This window comes from Carassius gibelio, chromosome B12 (genome assembly GCF_023724105.1).
Source record: "Carassius gibelio isolate Cgi1373 ecotype wild population from Czech Republic chromosome B12, carGib1.2-hapl.c, whole genome shotgun sequence".
NCBI lineage: Eukaryota > Metazoa > Chordata > Actinopteri > Cypriniformes > Cyprinidae > Carassius > Carassius gibelio.
This window is the reverse complement of record NC_068407.1, coordinates 17,322,660-17,348,647: the sequence shown is the minus strand read 5'-3', so window position 1 is coordinate 17,348,647 and position 25,988 is coordinate 17,322,660. Positions and strand designations below refer to the sequence as shown.

The 25,988-nt window shown below is 36.2% G+C and overlaps 2 protein-coding genes across 2 annotated transcripts; both read right to left on the bottom strand.

Annotated features, from left to right (window-relative positions):
* Positions 1 to 203: 203 nt before the first annotated feature.
* On the bottom strand, positions 204 to 11,248 carry LOC127969206 (monocarboxylate transporter 9). The gene is made up of 7 exons (XM_052571013.1): positions 9,748 to 11,248; positions 7,394 to 9,524; positions 6,402 to 6,613; positions 5,786 to 5,929; positions 4,978 to 5,073; positions 2,971 to 3,795; positions 204 to 711 (listed from the first exon to the last, which is right to left on the bottom strand). Exons 3-7 carry the CDS (start codon positions 6,604 to 6,606, stop codon positions 527 to 529), a joined length of 1,455 nt encoding a protein of 484 aa, XP_052426973.1. The 5' UTR covers positions 6,607 to 6,613; positions 7,394 to 9,524; positions 9,748 to 11,248; the 3' UTR covers positions 204 to 526.
* Positions 8,680 to 25,988, bottom strand: LOC127969207 (coiled-coil domain-containing protein 6). The gene is made up of 9 exons (XM_052571014.1): positions 25,727 to 25,988; positions 20,352 to 20,501; positions 18,642 to 18,770; positions 18,460 to 18,563; positions 18,083 to 18,243; positions 16,916 to 17,072; positions 15,837 to 15,937; positions 15,314 to 15,435; positions 8,680 to 11,432 (listed from the first exon to the last, which is right to left on the bottom strand). Exons 1-9 carry the CDS (start codon positions 25,958 to 25,960, stop codon positions 11,298 to 11,300), a joined length of 1,293 nt encoding a protein of 430 aa, XP_052426974.1. The 5' UTR covers positions 25,961 to 25,988; the 3' UTR covers positions 8,680 to 11,297.

The following is a 25,988-nucleotide window of genomic DNA, read 5'->3' as shown; positions in this document are numbered from 1 at the left end:
CCTTTCAACTAATTCAACTAATTGCCCAATTGCACAGCCTTAAGAGCGTGCATATCATGAATGCTGGGTCTCATTTGTTTTCTGACAATCTACTGAACCTACTGGTAACTTGTTTGCCACGTAGCAATAAAAATATACTAAAAACCTTGATTATTCTGGTTAGTCACATTGTACTGCTATTATTTTGAACAATACTGTACAAAAAACAATACAGCCATCTCATAAAACTTGAGACATTCGAAAACATTGTTTCTCTAAGACTGATGACACATGGCACTGAGGACTCCACCGTCTCCATATATTTCAATACCATCCGGACAGTAACCAAAACAAAATTGTGAATGCAGAACCAGAGCCTCCTAAAACAAGGCCACAAATAACAAGCCTAAGGACAGTCCTCTATTCATTCGCTAGCGTTCTTCAGTGTAACATCGGACATGTTCAGTGTAAAGTACGCTTCATCTATTTGTAATTAAGGAGTGGGGGAATTCATCTGCTGGAGAGCAGTTAATCTTGTAGTCGTGCTTCAGGCAACCGTTGCCACTTTGTCATAGTCATTAATGCATTCTGTGTCTGGCGTGCCGGTTTCTTCTTGGTTGTTGTCCCTACAGCACACAGCAGCGAGGAAAAGGCCAGCTCCTCCCAGCAGCACGAAGCTCCCGCTGAAGTAGAACGCCAGGTCATAGGAGTTCATCCAGTCGTAAATCCAGCCTGGAGATACAACAAAACAAACTGTATTGTGCTGTCTGTCGCTGTACAGGTAAACATTCCAGATCCGTACACTTCCGTCTACAAATTAAGAATTAACTGAGAATGCCATTTGATTTCTCATTCAGTTCTTGAATTGATGCTGCATCATAACTTTATAGAAGCAGAATTACTGTAAATGGAATGGAATTCAAACATCACATTTTTAATTGCTGTAGTTTTCATTTTTTTAATAGCGGTCCACTTTGAAATGTCACCTGGGTCAGTAACAAATTCTGAAAAAAAAAGAAGCTTTTAACAATGTAGTTTTTAAAACTTAGAGAGTATAAAAGGTAGGGGTGTAACAATCCACGTATTCGTATTGAACCGTCCACTCAACTGCACTCAACGATTCAGCCCAAAAAACGTAACAGGCTCTGTGATGACCTGAGATAGCCAGAGATATTGTCAAAAATATCAATTATTGGCTATATTAAGAGGATATGGCTTTTCCAATTAATGCATACCTGTTAGCCTACATTCTTATTTTTATTAGGCCTATTATTATTACGAAGTTACTTTTATTATTAAAGGTGCTGTATGTAAGTTTTTGACTCTACTAAAAACTAAAAAATAACCATACTTCGCAGATATTTAAGGAACATGCTGAGTTAACATCGTTGTTTATCTGAAAAACAATGCTTCAGTCAGTTATTCTCCTTTGAAAATGTGTGTTCCAGGCCGGAATGTCGGTCTCTGTTTTGGTTTGTGAAACCCGCCCACTGCCAGTTTGCCAAATTGTATTTCAGCACCACAGGTTGCCAGTCAGTGGAAAACACAGCGTATTTTATTTAATTCATCGTCAAGTGCTGATGTAGGCATATGTTTTATTTTTCTCCCTTTTTATACAAAATATTTCCAAAAGTGCAAACTGTATCAGGAAATATCTAGATTCTGAAACATGTGTGAGTAAATGCATTTTGCAACTTATTATCTGATCAATAAATGGGCAAAGTAGATTAATAGTGCAATTATCTATTAACTACACTTAAAAACCCGACTTTTTACTTAAGTTCCACATGTGGGTGTCATGCCATAAAATATTTTTAATATGACTGACTTTGTATTTAATGTGAATTAAATGTGTAAGCTACTAGGCATGTCCATCTCATGACTCGCCTTTCATGAGACACGCATCTCGATGCATAGCAAATGATACGATACATTAAAGATATATATGAAGCAGCTACCGATGCGATACAATTCACCCCTTTTACAATGCAGTGCGATCTGATTTCGATTCGATTCAACTCAATGTGATTCGATGCGATGGAGAAAATATGATCACTTTTAATGCCTTGAGGCCTGTTTCATAAAACAAGTTAACCAAATAATCCAGGCTTATTTAATTTAGTCTGACTGATTGTCAAATGAATTGGTTTGCGGATGTATGTTTTAATACATTGGGTATAAACTTATTAATCAAAGAGTGAAAGCTTTTTAGTGGTTACGAGCACTCTTTGCAAGCTTTCTAGCCTATAATCCTTTTAAAATGTAGAACTTTGTTCGAACACACACACGTTGCAAAGTTTTGGAAATGATGTCTGTATATTTATGCAGGATTCACTTTCGCAGTAGCAGTGATTTACATAGTGATAAACATAGCACTAGACAGGACAAAATATGTGAAAATGTGCATTAAGACAAGAGCACCCTCAGAAGCATCTTCAGTGATTATTTCTGGAACCTGGTTGATATGCTATATGCAAATGCACTAAATAAAATAATTGAATAAATGCATATTTACAATTTAAGCACTTAACTAAAATAAGTAGGCTATATATATATTTTGAATTAGATTTTATTCTTATAATATGAGTTTTCACTTTATATTTAATCAAAGTTTTTGAAATTTTGTTCAGTTTTTTTTATTATTTTATATATTTTTTTGAAAAATATGTTTAGTTTTTATTATTGTTATTTATTAGATTTTATTACATTAAACTGTAAGAAAATGTGAAAATTTTACATTTATTTTATTTGAAATAAAAAAAATTAATGATTTTTTTTTGTGTTAACTTTAATAACAGCATCCTGGGTTTTATGTCATCAATTCAAATTAACTGATTCATTGAAAGGAATTCGATTTTTTATAATATTTTTTGCTAAACCTCTATTCTTTACTAATGAATTTGCAGACTACTGAAGTGAATTTTATGGGCTTGCATAGCTTCTGAACCCTAACTTAACAGATCTGAAATAAGCAACAGGTCAAAAATTTACCTGCGACCGGTGGTCCGAGCATTATACTAAATCCACCAAAGAACATCAAGATGCCATATGCCTCAGTCAGACGATCCATTCCCACCACCTTAGTGGTCACGTAGGGTATGACAGACCAGTTTCCAGAAAAAAACCCCAGCAGCGCTGAGATGACCCGCAGCCCAGCGTAGTTCTTGGTGATGGGGATTATGAGAAGAACCACCCCTGTTCCCAGCAGAGTGAAGACGTACAGAAAGATGCTGTTCATCCAGCGGACGTCCATCATGATGCCCAGCAGCAGCTTCCCCACTCCAGCAGCAATGGACATGATGGAGACCAGCGGGATGGTGCTGATGCCGCTGATCAGACCCTCGCTCTGGGCCAAATCCTCCAGGAAGAGAAGAGGAGTGTAAGCCCCCAAGCAATATGCGAACAAAGACACGCACGTGGCCAAGAAGACCCTGTTCTGAAGCAGCTCCGCCGTCGAGTGCAAGTATTCAGAGTACTTCTTCTGCTTCTTCTTCACAAGCCGCACCAACGCTGCGTAGCTCACAAGGCTCTTCCGCTCTTTCGTCTCCCCTGTGATTAGTATGTTGACAGACTGATTTTTCTTGATTGGGTCCTCCACGACAGGGGACTTTTCCAGAACCTTCTCCTCGGTCTTCTCGGCCAGCGCTGCTCTCTGTTTCAGGTAGTAGGCCGGCAGGTGCAGCGGTCTCATGAGTCCAGCACAGGCGATGATGTTTAGTGCAAAGCAGCCAATGAGCAAAAGACAGCCGTCGAGTCCGAAGAGTGCAATGAACTCATTCTGCACAGTAGCGTAGAGAAAACCTCCAATACTTGTACCTGAAAAAAAAAAAAAATGAGATGATTAAGTATTACTGGTTAAGTAATATTGGGATTGAACTGTTTTAGTTTTATGGAATATCAATGTAAGAAGTTGTAGGGGCTGCATGATTGAGTAAAATAAAGCCGAAAATGTCCTATGTCTCTGTGATTACTAAATCATAAATCAGTAAATCACACGTTCAGAGTGAAGCGCAGCACTGTGTCATTACACATGAATCAGATCATTATCCTCCAGTGTTTTTAGCGGCTCAGAGCGGCTCGGTTTGCAGTAAATGTTGTTCCTCACAAACTCCATCTCTGCATCTACTCGTTTGGGTCACTTTAACATGTATTTGGGAACATTATATGGTCCAACTTCAAAAAAAAAAAAAAAGAAGAAGAAAAAGCTCTAAGCACCCTGTAGTCAAAATAAAAAGTTTGATGGTTAAACGTTTGACGGTTTAAGGTTACACTTACTAATATTAATAACTATTAGTATTTAAATTTTAGAGTTGTTTAAAAAAAAAAAAAACTATTGTTTATTGTTTATTATTATATATATATATATATATATATATATATATATATATATATATATATATATATATATAAAATACAGTGAACGATCATTTTAATCATTATTTTGTTTTTATTCAGCAATTTTTATACTTGATACTAATGACGATAATTATTATTTAATAATAATAAATATTATTATTATTATTATCATCTTACAGCCATGTTGATATATATTCCAAAAAATCTGGCCAAATAGTACAGCCCTACAAGTAAATGTATTATAAAACAATATTTTTTTAATCACATTATAAATCACAATAACAATATTTAAGTTATTCTTTCCTTAAATCGAGCAGCTGTAATATGGCTATAGGGGTTAAACATGGCATTTAAATGAATAAATAACTATATATATATATATATATATATATATATATATATATATATATATATATATATATATATATATATATATATATATATATATATATATATATATATATTTTTTTTTTTTTTATTACTTCCTTTTAAACAATATTAGAATTAATATATGCTCCATACATATTGCCTGTTTTTCTTCTTATATTCGATAAAACTCATAAACAAATAAATGATCAATTAAGGCCAGCATGTCCAGACATTGGACTGGTAGTTTATTATTTTTGAATAATCATATATTACCTGTTGTAATGATGCCAAGAGCAAGACCACGTCTCTTGTCAAAATACTGGCAAGTGATGGTTACAGTAGCAGCATACACAAGTCCACAGCCTAGTCCTGTGTAATACAAGTATGAAGTTAAAGAGAAGTCAGCAAAAAGGTTCACCTGCTCATAAAATATTTATTATTATCATATAGGCAAATATAATTGCAGGAAAACAGATTTCGGAGGGAGCTTAAGCACAACACAATCCTCAAAATCGAAATACCTCACTTAACTACAAATTAAGTTAATAATAAATGTGTATTAAATGTTATAGGTTTTAATATGCTGATGAATTTGCAGAACTTTTAATATTTTGGGCAAAATTATGAAACTAGGTTTTTAGAAATCGACTGATCAGTTTTATTTTTCCTTACTCAGTTTTGTAATATGTTACATAAATGCTTGATATGTAGTTCAAACCTGATGCTAATTAACAGGATAAATCTATTTATTTTAACTGCTCTTCTGCTTTTGTTGTTATTAAAAATATGCTATTTTTTGTTGTTGTTATATGAAGATGAAATAATAAAAATAATTAAAACATTAAATAAATATAAATTATGCATGTTGGTTATATAAACATACAAATAAGTGTTTTTGCATTAGTAAAAAAAAAAAAACGTCAATCTCTAATCATTTGAATAATTTTCTGTATAATTTGTCATTATATCAACCAACAGCTTCAGAAAAACCCAAATCAATCAACCACCATTTACACACAGGTGGCGCAATGACCCAATTTAGAAACAGTAATCATTCTAAGAGGAAATCTGAGATGCTCACCAACAACAATCCCATAGGAAAATATGAGAAACTGAACATTGGGTGCAAAAGCGCTAAGCATAAGTCCTCCAGAAACCATGACCCCACTGAAGATGGTCACAGGTCTGGCCCCGAAGTTCACAACACAGGCACTGCAGATGGGACCTGGGCAAGAGGAAGAATGCATCAAGAATGGGAAACTGGAAATAGAATTCAAATCAACAGCTGCTTAAAATGATCAGCTGTAAGTCGAGGCATAGAACTAGACAGATGACCAAGTGCAGATTTTGATCGACTTGACATGACATCAAATGGCCCACTGAAACAAACAGAAAATCATTAGCCACAATTCTACCCCTATTGATTTGACACGCTGCTCTTCATTTTATAATGGTAAACAAGTTTCATAATAAAAAACAAGGTCAAGTCTTACAACAAATGGATGAGAAAGTAGTCTGATGTTTAATTATGATCGTATAGAGCTGGAAAGCATTCCATTCATTGTGGTTAACTGTGTTCCTGCTTAGTGTTTACAATGTTATATTTACCAGGAAGGGAGGGGGGGGGGGGTGCAATGGAAATCATATGTTTATGCAGAGTAGATTTAATAGACTTAATGCATCTGTTGAAAACTTACTAGCAATGAGTCCGACCCCAGACACGAGAGAGCCGACCAACGCTGTCATGCCTTTGCTGTCCTGGAAGGTGTTCAACCATTCTGGGTAAAGCACCCCCACTGACTGAGGCGAACCGTAGGCCAGGAGCTGACCCATGAAAGAGGCAACCACAATGACCCAACCCCATCCACCGTCCGGGGCTTGCTTAGTGTTTCGGGCACTCATGTTAACACTGGTGAAAAACAAATGACAGTCATGGCCAGAAGTATTGGCAAAATGTGCTACTTTAGCTGTTGTGGTGCTCACATTGTTTCTACAAGTATTGGCAGTGACATAATCTAGAACCAATGGGAATGGACATTGTTTCTACATTATTTTTTAGGCCAAACTGTTTCTTTACAGTCGTGGTCAATAATTCTGGTTTTAATACTGTTATCATTTAATTTCTTTGCATACATTTTGCACAATGGACCATTTTTATAATGCTTTTCATGTCCTTTTTGGTGCTCAGCAATCTCAGCCTCCATTCAGTTGAATGGAAAATAACTGCTTAACATTACAAACATGCATGCATTTTTTTTTGTCTGTTGAAACAATGTGCTCTGTACTTTATTCTTAAAAGGAAGTTTGTAGCATTTCTACCTCAACCTAACTTGTTTCGTAAAGAACAACACCTAGAGCAGGATGTAAAATACGCGCGCACGTCTGCTCGCGGAGGCGCGCACAGACGCACAATAGCAGAGAGCGCACAGCTGCAAACGTGCGCGCTCCTGAACCCTACTCAGTTACATTTTACTGCTATATATTCTGCATATATAGTTTTTTTCTTTCTAGTATTACTCAAATGTATAATTTAAACTGTCGTTGTGATTATTATCAACGAAAAAATGAAAAGAAAATTAGGCACACATAAAGACGTGTTCCATTTATAGACATGATTGTGAACTAAAATATCCAGTATATTACACAACATTCTATTAAAACAAATGACCATCTCATTAAGATCTCTTACCTCACCGACAGGGAAATGTGATGATTTCCGTGGTAAATTCTGTTCAGGATGTTGTTGAACAGGCTGTTTGGACAATACTGCGTTATGATCTGAAATGTCTTGTCATTGTGTCATAATGTGAGATGACCACTATGATCTATATGAATGATTGTGGATGTGTTGAGCTGGAACATCCCGATCTGTCCTTCATCATTGTGCGGTGTGTTCTGCGCGAGCTCCGGCTTTTGTTGCCAGGCGTTTAAACCGGTTTGAAGCTGTTCTCGCTGGTCCAGCTTCACATTTCGATGCTCCTCTAACTTCCTTTCTTATGACAGTGAACGCAGCCTGCCTCCAGTGACAACCCAACCGCGATCATTTCCCGTCAACAATTAAAAGACTTTTAAAGACTGCTGAAAATGTAAACGCCATTAATCTGCATTTAAAGGCAGCATCATCTCTGTGCAGGGTATGCATGGGACGTTTTCTGTGACATGGACATATGGCATTTGCCATCTGACTGTTTTCTATAAATAATTTTTTACTGTATTTTTTTTTTTTTTTTTTACTGTAAATGACATTGTAAACAGATGCCACGTGCATCTCTCTTTGCTCGTGACTGCGCGCTGCAGTTCCAGTCCAAACTGGTTGATGATGACAATACAGCAGTGACGTGTTACCGGGATCATCTGCTTGCTTTGCATCTTAAAGGGACCATAGATATTTGTAAAGTGCATTTAGAAAAGAAATTAAATAAATCTGCCATTAATTATTCACCATTATGTTGTTTCAAACATATAAGATTTTCTTCCATGGAACGTAAAAGAAGATACCTTGGAGAATGTTTGTGCTGTGCTTTTACATATATTAAAGGTGTAATGAAAACCATGGAAATCTCATTGCAAATGTATAACCTTACTTTGATTAAACTTACCACTCACCACTTATAAGGTAAAGTAATCAGATACTGTGTGTGAACTGTATTCTCATGCAGAGTCAAGAGATCAAGCTATTCTCATGCAGTTTTCCTGCTCTTTACTCTCCATTTTGTGATCACACACATAAACAGAAACTTTAAAATGCACATTTGAAATAATCAAAGCAGGCCCTTGAGAATCTGCCAGTGGGTCAGACACTCAGATTGCATGTTTAAATGGGAATGCACTGCAAAGATAAAGCTCAATACAACAGATCGTGGGAACAAGAAAAAAAAAAAAAAAAAAAAAGCGGCCAGAAAAGGTTTCCACACAGTACTCCCACAAAATATCTCAAATACCTTTAAGAATACACAAGCTACTGAAAACGATATGTGAATTATATGTTGAAACCTTTACTTTGCAACATGGGAAAAATAGTGCGATTGAAGTTGATGTAACAATGTCATCTGTTGACAACGCACACAGTGAAGAGGTGGTACATTTTCAATGCAATTCAATCATGTCAAAGCATTTATATTTAAGGCCTTTAGCAGATGCTTTTATCCAGAGTGACTTACAAAGTGCTTTAGGCAATTTAAATACTTAAAAAATTAGTTTTACACCGATTCGAAATCTTCAGTTATGATCATCCTCATAATTTTAATAACCAAAATAACCATTACATAATGTAGCATGTTCTTGCTTTACAAATGACACAATGCAAAACTTGTACCTGTTTGAAACTGATCAAAAAAGACAGAGGATGCATACATTTAGCAATAGTGCAGTGAGTTAAGGCTCAAAGGTGTCCCTTCTGTTAATGGTAGCAATAAAATGAGCAAACATTACATTCATTCATCGACAGTCTTAAAAACAAAAGCTGGGTGAAGCTGGAAAAGACAAAAAGTAGCTCTGGTAAAACTGAAAACGGTTTAAACAGATTTGCAATACGGCATATTCTTTTTGTATACAAACACATTCATATTTACAATGACAACAGTAAAAAGTAAACAAAAGTAAAAAAAAAAAAAAAAAAAACATTTCCTGGTTGTTCTGCTCATTCTATTGAGAATTGTGCTCTCAGAGAACACATGCTAAAGAATAAAAGATGAAAAGAAAATACAGACACAAACACCATGTAGTAAATGTGAAAAGCACTGATGTCATGCTGCAGCAAAACAGTGATGATTTTGTGAGATATTGTTCCATAACACGGCCTAGCATCCACTTGGCCACAGCTAACCTATCCGAAACAATGGACTTAACTTCAGTCCAGCTGGCTAGACCAGGAAATTAATCATTGGTCTACTTTGAATATGGAGGAAATGATAGCTGTGCTATCCTAAGTGCTTTCTTGTGTACTCGTGTTCCACGTGTTCAGCTGCAACTCAGTTTGCAATTTATCTGGTAACTCTCGGAGAATCCTAAAAAGCTCACCAATAACAGGAGTCTAAGATGAACTTAAACACAAACTAGTGGAAGAAACACTTCAAAAGGGACCTCATATGTAAAGCAAGTCTATTTACACACGCTTTTACTCACTTCCTTGCACAATTGTTCAAACTCATTGTTATAACTCAGTATATTAAAAAAAAAAAGAATTCAGTGGTACCAGACACTGTTGAGCAGAAAAGAGCTGCAGGTGTGTTTGTAATAAGAAAGGAGACTAGTCTTTTCTAATGTTCACCATTTAATGTTTTAAGTGTCTGGCTGAAATATAAAAAAAGCTTTTAGAACCCACCAGGAGGATTAAAGTCTGGCAGATGTCTAAAACGCACTGAATCTGCAGCAGCCACGAAACACAAGAGTGTTCTCATGTGAACACTGCAAGAAGTCACTTACTAGGGCATCATATTTCACTCCATAATCAAAAAAAAAAAAAAAAAACTCTGCATAAATATTTATTTTTTTCTTCCCCATTACAACTACCGTATTTTTTGGACTTTAAGTCGCACCTGAGTATAAGTCGCATCAGTCAAATTCGTCATGATGAGGGAAAAAAACATACAAGTCACACTGGACTATAAATCGCATTTATTTAGAACCAAGAACCAAGAGAAAACATTACCGTCTACAGCCGCGAGAGGGCGTTCTATGTTTTAGGAAAATACGGTATATAATTTGTAAGGAAAATGTGCTCATCATTAAAATAAAGCCACAATGTAAGAAAAATGTATTGCTCGGAAATCCAAATATATTTCTAGATAAATGTTAATATTTTAGCTATACACACAGTTGAGCACATTCCAAATTAGACTTTTTTTTCTAATGCATTATAATAGCAAAGGCCTAATTTAATTTTTTTTTCTTTCTGATTAAAGGATGAAATATGACCTGGACAAAGTTTTGGGAGACTCCTTACTACTGCAAAGAATTTTGCTGTCATGCTTTTAAAATTGTGATTACAAGGAAATAACCAAATACATATTGCTGCATAAGCAGGATGACTTATTTTATCACTTTTTGAGGCACCTGCTTGTGAATTATTAACCAAGAATTCAAAAGCGATATTGGGCCGCAGTTAAATCCTTTAAAGGCCATTTGACCACGATTCCATTTGGAGTACAGAAGCACAGCTGTGGCTTTCTGGAATGTCCTGCTGGTGCACTCTGGTTGACACTTCTAAAGTGTCTGAACACTGGAAAATACTCAACTATGAAAAATATACGACCATGTCATTTCCTAAGTAGTATATTTTTGTCCGTCTACAAGCAAGCAATGGTGGCTAAAGGCATAGATCGCTTGACACAAACTAATGCCAAAGCAATAAGGGCTTGCTAAAACAGTGCTTTACACTGAAGTGATGTTCACTCCTCCTGAGCTGGAAATGCCTTTACCTCACACCATCTTAAGTAGACACAATCAACGCTTCCATACACAGAACTATGAACACAACACAGATGAATGTTTCAGTGCGAGATGAAGAAGACATTGAGGATTCTTAAGCCTTTGGCTTGAGGGATGTTACAGTGAAGCAGCTCTGTTTTGAGTCCCTGTGATGGCTCACTGATCTATGGCTGCAAGGACTGCTGCATGGCGGGTGGAGGGGGAGGCGGGGGCTGGACACCACCCTGGGTGTTGGGGGAAGGAGGGGGTGTAGGCCGCTTGAATTTGTCTGGACTGTTGCTTCTCCTTGGGGAGGGTCTCTGTGGGGGGAGAAAAAAAATCTATAATCTGACAAATGTGATGTTTATAAGAGCTGAAGATTCATATCAGCCCCGTCTAGTTTCCACGGATAATGTTCTCAACGAGTAAAGTTCAGTTGTCATGCTGCACAGTAGCTCAGGTCGTATTACTTTCCCTGATCAATACAAATTAACATTTTATTTTCAAATGACTTTTATGTTTTTGAATGCTATTATGCTCAGTGTTGGAAAGGTGACTTTGGAAATGTAATAGGTTACAGATTACAAGTTACCCTATTTAAAATGTTGCAAGTAGGGTAACGATTTCAATTGCTTTATTACATTTGATTACTTTTTTTCAACTGTTAATCATTCTGAAACATTTAAAGCAGGCAGGGTTAACTTTGCAGTAGTACTCAACACTGATTACTGTCAGACTTTCAAAATCCTTCTTCACTAGAATTAACATTATAATAATTTCATTTTAAAACAGCCACCACAATGTCAGACTTCTTGCACTTCTTTTTGCTTTTTTTGCTTGCGAAGCCTGAGTAAGTATGTGAGAGTCTTCTGCATAAATCAAAACAAATGAGTGCAAGAGCACTCACAAAAGTTATAGATGCATACTTTAGATGGAGAAAAAAAAAGACAAGAAACGTATAATATGATTTAGGTATGCAACCAGGGCCGGCGCAAGCTCAAATGCTGCTCTAGGCAGAGCACAATCGTGCCGCCCCCGCCTCACATTCACAATTAGGGATCCTTAAGATGCATGTAAAACACTTTTTTTATCTATGAAATTACACTAAAATAAAAACGTGCAAGCATGTTTTCAGAGTTTTTTTTTCATTCTGCAAAAAGGTAAAAAGGGACACAATGCATCAGCTGCGTATACATTAAAAATAAGAGTGATTGGTTATCAAAGGTGAAAGTGCAATGACTATATTACAGTAATGTACAGTTATAAAGTTATACTTATCATTCAGTTAGTATTCGACAGAAACAATGAACATATGTAAGCAATAATTATATGATGTGATCATAATGATTAAAATACAAGGAAAATTTGCCAGTTTTCATGTTGATTCTTTGTTGGTGTCAATTATTCCAAAAATGTGGCCGCCCATGTATACATGTACATTAACTTCTGAATTTACCATCAAAAGCAGCTTGTGATACTTTCTCAAAAGTCTTAATACTTGGCTATAATGAGCTAAGGTTGTTTTCTGGGCAGGTTATGTAGTAAAATAGTCAGTTATGTCATCTTGTGGCTCTTAGATCAGTGGAAACACAAGCTGGTTTCTGCAGACCATTCAGTCACAATTGGTTGAAATGTAATCTAAATTACCTTTTGCACATAATAAACACATAAAATCAAGAGATAGTAAAGACTAGGCCTGCAAGGAAACTGTGCTAATTACTCAGATGACTCTGCAGAAAGCTGTCCTGAATGAACTGTTAGGTGAACTGGATTAAGGCGCAGTCACATTAGCAAAATGTAAGTAAAATCATGTGGGTAAAAAAGTTCCACTGTACATTGTCACAGTTCACACACAAGTCACTTTCAAATCAAGCAGCTTTCTGTAGGTACATGTGGCAAATTAGCATGATCAAGCTAAATATCTCTGGGGAACTTTTTTCTCTCTCTTAAAAATCTTTAAAATGACTGGATATTGCTCACAAAATTCCACCAAACAAAGGTAAGCGTGAATGCACCTTTATGGCCTGTTCATAACAATGCAAATGTTCCCCACAAAAACTGTCCACAGCTTTTAGTTTATTGTATTTAACTTCTGCTTTGAATTGCATTGTTTTTGGTTTTAGATTGTAATGTTACATTGTTAGAATATATTGTAATTTAAGCCCGTTTTTACACATAATACATAGCATTGCCTCCATGGTTACTTTCACTATATTTGTTTTCATTGCCTTAAACATTGTTTCATTGGACAACATGTAAAAAAATATCAAGATATATACCGTATATCAAAATTCAGGCCAAAAATACTGAGATATGTTATATCTAATGCACGGCAACAAATTTTGTATCGTATTACATGCACATGCAACTTCTTCGCTTCATTGTGGCGCAAATTCGTTCCTCCCAAAAACCAAAACTTCAGCAGATTCCCTTCAGTTATGATATTTTGGGAAACAGACTGTAATATAACTTTTGGGAAACAAAGCCCTGAATTTTAATGTGAGTAGACCTTCAAAAAAAAAAAAAAATGCAACCACGGTTAATTGTATCTTTGTTTTTTATTGTATTTGTCTGTTTGTTTTTTTCTTTATGACGGACGGGTTTTTGTATTTTTGTTGCACTTTTTTTTCTCTCTCCCTCCTTTCTGCACTGGCTGTCATCTGATAGGCACACTGATGAGGTGGTGTGATGCACCATTGGATCTCAACAGTCAGAACAGAGAGCACATGGTAGAAGGGAGAGGATTTTTTCCACATTAATTCATTTATTTGGAATGCCAGAAGAACACATTATCCGAACATATCATTTGCCAAGCCATGTTATTTTTAATTTGCTTCAGGGAATAAAAGAAAACTTGGAATCCTTAACTAGGAGTCAGACAATACCAGGTCTATCAAAACATCTTTTTTTTGGCCTCTGGTTTGTTTTAACGTACTGTGGCTTATTTTGTTATTTTCTATTTGCGACTACGCTAATTTGTTCTGCTCTTCATATATTGCATTGGTCGATATGAAAATGAGATGTTGCATCGGTGTTCTTTACTTTGTGCAACGTTAGTAAATCACCTGCAGAAATTTCCCCTCCCATTGGCACGGTTTTGGAATTGTGCTCTCGCGTTAATTTGCCATTTTTAGTAAAAATATACATATAAAATACCATAAATATACCTTCTTACGCCCGTTTCACACATCCTCCTTCTGCGGTGTGTATGCGTTGCGTATTTTTTTACACACCCATGTTAACGGATTCCAGCGTTCACACTGCACGTGGTTGTGGTCCGTCAGTGCGTTCCAGGAGCAGTGCGTCTGCAGCAGTGCAGCGATCGTTTACGTACCGACTCTATTTTTGCTGTGCTGCATGCGCTGAATTAAAGTAACAGCGCATTGTTCGCGGTAAAAATGAACATGGATTGACACGGAAATGCAGTCATTTCACAATAAATGTATACTAATCAAAGCCTACTGTGTTTCACACGCAACACATGGGTTTTGGCTAGATTTAAAACAAGAAAAGGAGCAACTTTAGAGAAACAAGGCAACATTATATATGCACTTTCAAAGTGCCAGAAAAACAAAGTTATTTAAGACCCTTTTGATTGCGTGTAATAAAGATTTAAATGCAAAAGGCACGAGAGTCGACTGTTTCTGTCAGTGGTGAGTTTTAATTTTAAATGTTTGTGATATCCTAACAAGAAAAGTAGGCTAATGTTGTGTTTAAATGTGTTGCAGCTTGTTCCTAGCAGTCAAATGCATGAATAATACGTTGTTTATATTTGAATTTAAATGTGTCTATGAAAGATTGTTACTGTACTGTGATGAAAGAGTACCACAAAGCTGAAAAAGCTTTTTGATTTTATTTTTGATTGTATTTTTTTTTTTTACATGATTTGATATCAAAATAATGGACAAAACTTGTGTTTTGTGGCTTAAACAGCCGCGGATCAGTAGCGGAACGCGCCCTGTGTGAAAGCACAATGAGTTCATGCTGCTTCAGCACGACATGCGTAACGCAAACGGACTGCATACGCACTGCTGACGGATTATATGTGAAACAGGCGTTAGTCTTATGGAAAAGCAATTAAAATAGGTAAAAATATATATATATATTTCATGCATATATCCGTGACAGTCTTAACAAATACATTAACAGAGAGAGAGTGAAAATGAAAACAGACAGTGATGATGGTGCAGAAGGAACTCACTGCAATGCCGTGAGAGGCTCCTACATGGACATGCAGGCCGGGTGTGTTGTAGTAGGACATGCCTGCTCTGGTCAGCGTAGTTGGTGGCGTGAAGCCCACTGTGTGACTCGCATGAGACAACCCTGCAGAACAGAGCATGCGTAGAAAAACAGCAAGGCCTTAGCAAATTCCTTGAGGTGCATTATAAACAACATAAATATACTGGTAGCCAATTACCTTGCAACAACAATCAATGTGGATCTCATTCATCTTTGTGTTATACCAATCAGTTAACAAAATATATAAATGTTAGTGAATAACATTTTTTGCAGCTTGACAGATCCAGTTCATTATGTTGAAAAGTGCAGCCAGGATACTATTCCAGAATTCATCTTTTGTGACTCACAGACGTTCCACAGGTTAGGAACGACAAGAGTAAATGATGACACGATCCATACATTAACACAGTTTTCAATGCAGATTAAAATGATCAAGTGAATTAGGAAATGTACATAAAATATTTTAGCGAGTAGACCTGGTGTACCTGGTGAGATGGGTCTGCTGGAGGATGGGGACGGGCTGTAGGGAATGGGGCTGGATACGGTACGGGAACGTAGGCCTTGAGCGGACATCTCATTAAAGTACCTGCATAAAAACAGATGGAGGTTAGATCGGAGCATGTGATTGAAGCAGTAGGTGTTACGAAATGATCTGGGAATCTATGCAAAACGTTGATTATACAACACTTTTCTGAGTGTGTTTTTGTGCTGGTACATTGACTGGTTAGGCCTGTTGTGGCCAGCTGACTCCCAAAGATTTCATATTCTTCATACTGTTTCAATTCACAGTTGTGTGCGAAATTTCTTTACAGAGCATTATTTGGCAAATGATTACCAGGGTATTTTTTGTAACCTTATTAGATGTATGCATTTTTTGTCATATTACTACATTTGATCAGTAAATTCAATCAGAATAATAAGACACTGTAGGCTGTTACCAGAGCCGTAACCTGAACATGTCATGCAATAAATTATCCAACTCTGTAGGTTAACCATGTATTTTTTATGTCTTTGGAAGGCTTTTGTCATTTTAACACATTTAAATTCACATATCTTCTTTTTTTTTTTTTTTTTGTCTTTCACCTAATATATTTACTTGAAGTACACCTTCAATAAAATATATTATAATAATTATTACATTTGCATGTTCATTGGTTTTGGTCACATAACATGCAAGTAAACAAATAAAGTAGTTCATTTTCTTAAAAGTTTTTTTTTATTACTTTGATTAATTTTAAAATGATTTATTTTATTTAAACCTTTTTATTATTTAATAAATGATTTATTTAGGTAATAGCTTAAGGCCATTTGTGTAACTACGATCATCACACAGTAACAAACCTTCCCCCTTTTTGTTGTTGAGTTTTTAAAGTTATTTAATTACTCCATAATGTCAGTTTCACTTTCCACATAATTAAAACAGCAATTATAATATGATTATAGACTATTCCTGAAGCCCCTGCACTACTGCACATATTGCATGTCTCCTTTGTTTGACACAACCCTTTCTTGGAGTCTGTACTGATGAGTTAGGTCAGGTGTGGTGTTTTGGGGAGGGGGTTACCTCTCATCGTCCATCTCCAAGCTGGACTCGCTCTCAGAGAGCTGCCGGCACAGTGCCTCCCTGCGCTCCACCTCTCTCTGGAGCTTCCTCTGCAGCCGGATGTTCTCCTCCCGCATGTGGCGCTCTTCCTCTATGTACTGAGCCCTCTTCTCGGTCTCTGTAGACACACACACACACTAAAATGAGCAGATCTTATCTTTATGGTGAAGTCATGCAGTAACAGTGCATTTGTTCATGTGCACAACCATGAGACCAAATGTGGTCAACATGATAAAAAGCATGTGACTGACAGAAAGTTTTGGCCCAGTTGATGGAAATATGGCAGAAATGGCAGAAATAAATAAATAAATGAATAAATAAATATATGTGATTTCTGTGATGCAAAGCTGAATTTCCATCAGCCATTACTCAAGTCTAAAGTGTCAAATGATTAATAAAATCATTCTATAAGCTGATTTATTATTAGAACTATCAATGTTGGTATCAGTTGTGCTGTCAAATATATATATATATATATATATATATATATATATATATATATATATATATATATATATACATATGGAAACTGCAATACCCTTTCAGTAAAAAAAAAGTTAAAAGAGCAGCATTTATTATTTATATAAATATAAATCTTTGCAATCTTAGCATTGCTAAGAATTCATTTGGACAACTTCAAAGGTGATTTTCCCAGTGTTTAGATTTTTGTGCACCCTCAGATTCCAGATTTTCAAATATTGTCCGATCCTAATAAACCATACATCAATGGAAAGCTTATTTAATCAGCATTAAGATGATGTATAAAATAAATCTAAATTTTGGAAAATTGACACTTAAGACAACTTAAAACTTAAGTTTTGTGGTCCCATATTCTTGTCAATGTATGTACTGCCATCTAGTGGCAACAAAACATTATACCATTTAACCAATTGTGAAAATAAGACTTCCCTGTCACTTTTGACCATCAAATGAAAAGGAAAGTTATTTCAGGCACAGCACAAGTTATTACATTTGGATAAAAGATTACAAATACAAAAGTTTTCTTGGCAGAATATTCATAAAATAATAGATGAACGCGTGCTATACTGGTTGTCGAAATAAATAGGGCGAGTTTTTATTTTATATTGTCAAAGGACAAGAGTAAATGGAATGCAGTCCAGCTCTTACGCTGTAGCTCTGCAGTGCGGAGGTTCTTCTTCAGCCGCTCCACCTCACTCTTGAGGAAGCGGATGTGTCGCATCATATTCTCAGGTGAGTCGATCTCCATTGAGATGTCTCTGGGGGACGTCAGAGCGGAGACAGGCTGGTCAAGCTTCTCCTGAAGAATCCTGCAGGGTTGGAACAAAGCAGATCTGTAAATCTCTTTCATCAGGAAAGAAAGCATGCAGATATAGCTGACCTATTAAACACATAAGCAGGTGTTCAACACATGTAGGGCACTTTAAATATTCAAAGTGGCATTACAGTGTTTCTATGTCTGAAGTGAGCCATAGCAGTGTTCCCCAAAGCAGCAGCAGCTACTGACACAAAAGAACTGCACTGGCCTTTTTTCTGCTTCCAGTTTGTCCATGCGTTTCCAAAGCCGATTCACAAGAGCTTCTTGTTCTTGCTCTAAGGTGTTTTCCAAGTCGATCTTTTCACGTCTAAGCTAAAAGAACACAAAAGAGTTCAAACAGATGCAAAAAAAAATGTCATCATCTCAATGCGCAAGATTTGAGGGAGTTACCTGCTCTAAGGTGAGCTGTTTGGTGATCGTGTCGTTCTCCAGCTTTTTGATCTTCTTCATCAGTTTGTTGACTTGAAACTCCTGCTCCTGTTCTAAGTGCTGCTCCAGTTCGGCTTTCTCGTGTTGTAACTGAGCAAGAAATGGAGAAAATGGACTTCAAACTGATACAGCTATGAAAATAATGTGTACCAGACTGAAGCTGTTCAAGCCACACATCTGAAGAATTTCTGCCGGAAAAGCACATGCTTTTGCATAGTTTGCATTTGTTGTTTTATATTCATTGCAAACCTCATTAAATTTGCATCTCTAGTAGTAATGGTCTTCTAGTGATAAGTGGGAATTTATTTGGCTTTATAGATATTCTCTAGCCAATAAGTGTACATCAATTGTTATTGCGGTGCATTATGGGATTGTATGAGTGCACTCGTCCACTATGGTTTCGGACACCACTATGGATGAATGTCCCCTCCTTTTTAAAGGTATAGGGGGCAATTTCAGACACAGGCCTAGTATTTTTTTCTATATAGCGTATCGTCAGCTCTTTACAACGTTGATAATCATAACATTATTAAAGATATTGAGCTCCAAATCAGCATATCAGAATGATTTCTGAGGGATCATGTGAGAGTGAAGATCGGATCAGATATCATGAAAATCATTTGGTTCTTTTTTAAATGAAACCGTTTACAGTTTGCAGCTATAACTGGAATTTGTCGAGTGCTTACAGCTGCATTTTCATCAAACTGCAACCCATGACTCAACATTTTCCCATCTGTGAGGAAATCTGTAAAACCACGGGTGACCATATGCTTCTCTGCAGCTCTCTCTTCCCCACTCCATCTGTGGCTCTTTCTCTCATGTTCCACAGGACATTGAGGACAAACAGAATTACCCTGACCCTTTAAGCTAGAAGAAGTTCCTTAAAGACAGCATTGCTAAAGCAGTTCCCCTAAAGTGAATGAATCACTGCCTCAAAGTCAGATAAACCTCAACACTGTGGTGGAACTGGGAAACTATTTGAGGAAGCTTTGGAAGGTGAGTCTAGAAACGGCAGTCTATCACTCTTAACAAGGTTGTGTGTTTGTTTAAATGACCCCAGAAGACTTGGTCAAGACTGCTTACAGAGCAGACCTTGAACAACATTTCCTGTACTCCTCCTCAGTGTCTTATCACTGGAACTTTGAACACAGATGTGGTAATCATCTTCCTTCACTGAAACATGTGCTCTGTGTTTGCCATGCAATATGTGCTCAACACTCGCTGCTCTTCCACAGAGAACGAATCCAATTCAGAGACCGGTTTTCTGTCGATTTGTGCTACCTCCCATTAGTACAATTTGACCAGGAAAAATGCTGCATATAAAATGATGGTTTATGTACATCTATACCTACCATAACCCTAAACCTATCCTTACAGTAATGAAAAAACAGTAATAATGTGTTATATTCACGGTTGAAGCTAGAAGGGATACAGTTACAGGAAAATGGCAATAAATATTTTTTTTTCTATGTATTAGATTGTTTTTTATTAAAGTCTACACCTATCCTACGCCTAAACCTACTCTTACAGTAATGCAGATACATTAAATATTGTTGTTTAGCATGAGAAAATGGACGCAATATTGATGTGCACATGCGCAGTAAACCCTGGTAAGAAAATCTGACGGGTGGGATAAAACGTCAGGGCACTGGACGAGAGTTGAGCACTTACTTGCATAAGTTTTCTGGAGAGCTCATTAGTGAGGAACTCTTCTTCCTCCTCATAGTTGACCGCTAGTGTTTCTTTCTCTTTCTGCAGAGCCTGAATCTTCTTGAAAAGGGTGTTACTGATGAACTCTTCTTCTTGTTCTGCTCTCGCTTGCTAAAAAAATAAAGAAAACATCTTTAGAAAGCAGAACAATGTCAGGCTACATCTGCTGAACATACACCAGTAGCAGGTAATAGTTGTGTTTCATTAACCCTATATTGTTGACTCTGAGCAACAAACACATCTCTTCACTTTATAATCGCAATAAACGGTTGATGATGTGGCTGTGAATAAATGAAGAAAAACTTTTTGTTCAAAGAATTGTTAACCTCAAATGAAAATCTGCTGAAAATGTACTCACCTTTAGGCCTATAAAATATAGATGTGTTTGTTCCGAAACAAATTTAGCATTTTTATATCGATACAGTATCAGCAAACTAAATATCGCGTTACTCACATGTATTGATATTTTCTTTCACCCCTAGGAACCCCTATGGATTTGTTTCTTATAAACACGCAGCTTTTCACTTCACAAGATGTTAATTGATGGAGTGCAGTCGTGCGGATTATGTGTGGATTATTGTAATGTTTTGGCTGATGGCACCCATTCACTGCATCCACTGCTAAGCAAGTGATGTAAGTTATGCTAAATTCCTACAAATCTGATAAAGAAAGAAACTCATGTACATTTTGGTTGGCCTGAGGGTGAGTACATTTTCAACAAATTTTACAGAAAACTAACCATTCCTGTCGGATGATCATTTTTTATTTTTATTTTATATTAATTTCTTTTTTTTATTATTTGTGTACTGTATTTTTGGATGTTTCTTGCTCTCTGAGAATTGCCACTCTAAATTTCACTACTGCAACTTGTGAATTTAATTAGGATAAAATAACAACAACAACAATAATAATAATAATAATAATAATTTGATATTATTATTCCTATGATAGTAATTGGCCATATATTGTAAAACAATTGCACTGTGAAATAAATGAAAAATGATTTTTGTATATTATTTTACCTTACTCTACGGTAGGGAAATTGCAAAACTTTTGTCCTAATTTCTACACTTGCAAGCAGGGCCTAAAACTAACTTTCACATCTGTGATTGGTGACTTCAGACAATTAACAGCCAGAAATATTTTTCCTTGCCATGAAACTTGCTACTACCACAACAACTAAACATACTTAATTTTTTAAAAAGCCATTTGAAATTAGAACCAACCACTGCATTTTAATCAGAATTTAAAAAAGATTCTCTGAATGAGAATGCAAATTCACTCTCTGACAACAGGTGGCGCTTATGGATCAGCAGTGATAAGAAGGGAAAAAATGCCATTGAAACTTTTAAAGTCAGTTCCTTTCAGAAATACATTCATATCAGTGTTAATTTTCACAGAAAAGTTTGATTTAGTTTTAGTCATGGTCTTTTGACTAAAATGGCATTTAGTTTTAGTCATATTTTAGTCATCTGAATTGTTTTTAGTTTTAGTCGACTAAATCTACAGTACATTTAGTCGGCTAAAATCTAATGGGTTTAATTACAGTGTAATGCATTTACCGTATTTTCCGGACTATAAGTCGCACTGTTTTTCATAATTTGGCTTGTCAGGTGCGACTTATCAAAATTAATTTGACATGAACCAAGGGAAATGAACCAAGATAAAACATTACCGTCTACAGCCGCCAGAGAGCGCTCTATGCTGCTCAGTGCTCCTGTAGCCTACACTGAAAACATAGAGCACCTTCTCGCGGCTGTAGACAGTAATGTTTTCTCTTGGTTCTTGGTTCTAAATAAATGCGACCTTTAGTCCAGTGCAACTTATATATGTCTTTTTTCCTCATCATGACGAATTTTTGGACTGATGCGACTTATACTTAGGTGCGACTTATAGTCCGAAAAATACGGTATTAAGCATTTCTTATTTTCCACTAAACTCAATATATAGGTTTGATATTAAGGTTTTATCATGAAAGACACTAATTTAACTGCAGTGACACACAACATGCCTTTTTGTTAAAATTAAATAAAACCACAAAGAGTACTCGCATGCTGTGAGACGTGCTCTCTGTGCGTATGTGTCAGTGTCTGCGCTCTGAAAACTAGCCCGAATTGAGTTCTCTCTTGCGTCGTCAGATTTATCCTTATGTCTGCTCTTCTATTACTCCCACATATTGAAATTTTTTTTTACATTTTTTGCACATTCAATAACAGAGTTCACTACAGTCACTGAGATGCGGAAAACATTGGATCAAGAGCAGATTGCGTGCACAAAGTGTGCGCTTCCCTTTGAAACAAGCAGCATGAATTGAATTGATAAGTCATTTAATCATCGTTATTTTTTACACCCTTTTACTGTAACCTTTCCTCCCCCTTAGTGGGGATATCATTTTACAAAATGTATAACAGTTTTAGAATCAAAACTTTTTATATTCTTGACAAAATACATATCGTTGGAAAGATCTCCAGGTGTCTCAAGATTCTATATTTGGTGGTTATTTTGTGATAAAAGTAATATTGAGAGAGAAATTTTGAAAAAATTGCATACAAAAAAATTCAGTAGACTTTGAATGGCACCCGGTGGCTAGTTTTGGTATAACGCCTAAACAAAATTGCATAAGAACCTCCTTTTTTTTATATCAACTTCAAATTTGGAACACGTTTTTTTTTTTAGACACGTTCATGGCTCTAAATGAGAAAAAGTTACAAAAATTCTGGAAGAAAAAGATAAGTTAAATAGTGTTTCATATACACTAAAAATAGAAATGAAAGCTCACTTTTACCATCTGAGTCTGAGGAAGTCTTATTCAGTACCAACAGCTCAAAAATCAAAATGGGTCAAATTGACCTAGAACATAATACAAAGGTTAAGCTAATAAAGCTTACAGCTTAAGAAAATGGCCTTCTTGACTAATAAATGCAGAACAAAAGCCGCACAAGCATGAAGTTTGTTTCTAAATGCAGCTGCAACAATTTAAAGAATTGTTGGAGGTAGCAAAAGTGGGCCTAGGAAAACATAATGAATGAGGATATATCAAAGGCATTTCAGGACAATGGTTTAGTTAGAATTTACACAGACAAGCCAAGTTCATCTGGCTTGTATAGAGACCAATGTGCAATGCACCCTAAAACCCATGTGCATGACATACAAGGAACTGAAAGTCTAACAGAAAAGTTGTTATTTCTACATATAGGTGTTATTGAGAAGCCGTCTGCAGACCCTGAGAGAATAGGAAGTGCATGATGATGTAGAACTTTACGCAGATAACACAATATAATTGTCAAACCAGAGACCAGCTGCTTTCTCTCTTTTGAGTGTATAAACACATGCTGACACCTAGGGGTGGCCGATATCTCAATATTTATGCATTTAACAGACGCTTTTATCCAAAGCTATATTAAGCTCTATTCAGGCTATCAATTTTTACCTATCATGATATTACCTGATAATTAAAATACATCGATATATATTTTTAAACACGATATGGGTTTTGAAATATCGTTTATATCAATATATTGTTTATATTTAATTCTGATTCCGCCAATTTGTTTGTTTGCCTTCTCTGTGCAGTGCTCGCCCCCTGCCTCCTTGATTTCATTACCCCTCCCCTCGCATCTTGTCTCATAAACATGGCGGCGTCCTCAACCAGCCTGGAGGCTACAGAACTAGTATCAAAAAAGGACAACTGGCTCCATTATATGGAGATACTTCGGTTTTAAGGCATCGGACGGCAGGCAGATGTCTATTGTAGGGCCCTATGATTTCTGCGATGCGGAAAAGGCAGACGGAATCGCGGAATCCAGTCATAAAAATTGAATTTACAGTTTAACGCGAAATGTCACAGAATTTGTCAAATCTTGAATGAATTAATCAAAAGTAAATCATTGCACTCACATCAAATCGCGATATGGACTAATATCTGTAAATATTAAGCTGGAAAAGTCTATTTAAATATGAATCCTGCATGTTCTTCGTGTCTTAATGAAGCGCGTCTTCATTCATTAAACTCACGGAAGCGCGCGTGATGCTCGCAGTGATTTCAGCGTCTTTCCTCTCACTAAATAAAGACGTGAACAAATGAGGAACATCTCCAGAACTGCACTGAGAGTCACTTCATGAGCAACTGACCATTTGATTTGAGTAAAACTAGCGTCATATCACATCATAGACTGTAGTATCACATACAAAGAACTGTGAAGGTACGGTAACCCGTCAAAATAAAAGTCTGCTTTAGTATAAAGACAAGTATTTACTAGAAATCTATTACTATTGTTCAGCAGAATGTACATAGCCTTCTACTTCTATTAAAATGAAACGAACATAATTTTTAAGGAATAATCACACAACATTTCTTCCATGTTTTATTTTTAATAGTAAATCTTATTGTAAATGTAAAATTACTCAAGACTTTATGGCGGTTTTTCCCCACTTCCACTGTATCTCATGCTCTTAAATGAAGAAAGTAGCCTACTCTTTGTGATTGGTTTCTGGTCCTTTGTTTTAAACTATACATACATGCATGGTGCTGTTTTTATTTCAATTTTTTTTAAGCAGCTTTATCAAGTATATACGGTTTATAAACATTAAGCACTTTCTTTCAAAGATAGTACATACACCCCCCCCCCCCCCCCAAAAAAAAACAAGCAAGCAAGCAAACAGACAAAAATGTCAAACATTTTATATGTCAGTGTTTACAGGGTTACAGTGTGATACTATCAGCTCTAAGAGGCCACATGACTCATAACATACCCGCAGAATAATCACTAACTAACCAAAGCTAGTCAATATTGTGTCAATATATGAGTTATAACGATTGTGCTCTCATTGGCACATGCTACTGTACTTAACTGTAGTGTCACTTAACAAAAATGAGACCACGTTTTCATGAATCTTGAATTTTAAACAAGATACTGATTCAGCTTACTCAACTAAGATTACAGTACATACTGTATGAAAATGAGGATTATGTATTAAAGTGAAGTATGAAAATGAATTACCCAAAGTAAGTTAATTCTTATGCCAAATTAACTTTGTATTGTGCTGCTAGCTCATGCTTCTTAATGTTTCTTAAGACTCTAAACACAACCAAGGGGGGCTAAAAGGTGCTTGTTTAGTAATTTTCTTTTTAATTAACAAGACATAACGAAAAATATGAGACAATAAAGGTTATACATTAGCACATTAGCTTCAGTGAATCTAAAATGTACACTGTTAGCTACTGTAAATAAGTTTAATAACACCTGAAATGGTTGAACTCCTCAGTATTATTGTGAGCTGTCATGAGTATTCAGGTAAATAAGTAATAATTGTCAAAACACGTGTGAATGACTCACTATGGTGACACTGGCTTTGCGCAAGTCTCTGTTCTCCTCCTGCAGAGCTTTACACTTCAGTTTAAACGTCTCGAGCTCGATCTTCAGCACTTTATTCTCTTGCTGTAAAGAAGCCAGGCGGTTCGTCAACTCCTCTAGACGGAATGAAGAGATAAGGATGGAGGAGGACAAGGATGAGGAGCACTGAGGGGTGGCTCCGTCCGTGTCGCTCTCACTCGCACTATCCGCCATCATTGAGCATCAGTGAGAGAATGGGGAATGA

Coding starts and splice junctions, on each gene's coding strand:
- LOC127969206 (XM_052571013.1), bottom strand. CDS start 6,606: ATGAGTGCCCGAAACACTAAGCAAGCCCCGGACGGTGGATGGGGTTGG. Junction 5,074..5,785: donor TTCCTATGGGATTGTTGTTG/GTGAGCATCTCA, acceptor TGTATTACACAG/GACTAGGCTGTGGACTTGTG. Junction 712..2,970: donor GCTCGGACCACCGGTCGCAG/GTAAATTTTTGA, acceptor TTGTATCTCCAG/GCTGGATTTACGACTGGATG.
- LOC127969207 (XM_052571014.1), bottom strand. CDS start 25,960: ATGATGGCGGATAGTGCGAGTGAGAGCGACACGGACGGAGCCACCCCT. Junction 17,073..18,082: donor CCGCACTGCAGAGCTACAGC/GTAAGAGCTGGA, acceptor GTGTGTCTACAG/AGACCGAGAAGAGGGCTCAG. Junction 15,938..16,915: donor TTGGAGATGGACGATGAGAG/GTAACCCCCTCC, acceptor GTTTTTATGCAG/GTACTTTAATGAGATGTCCG.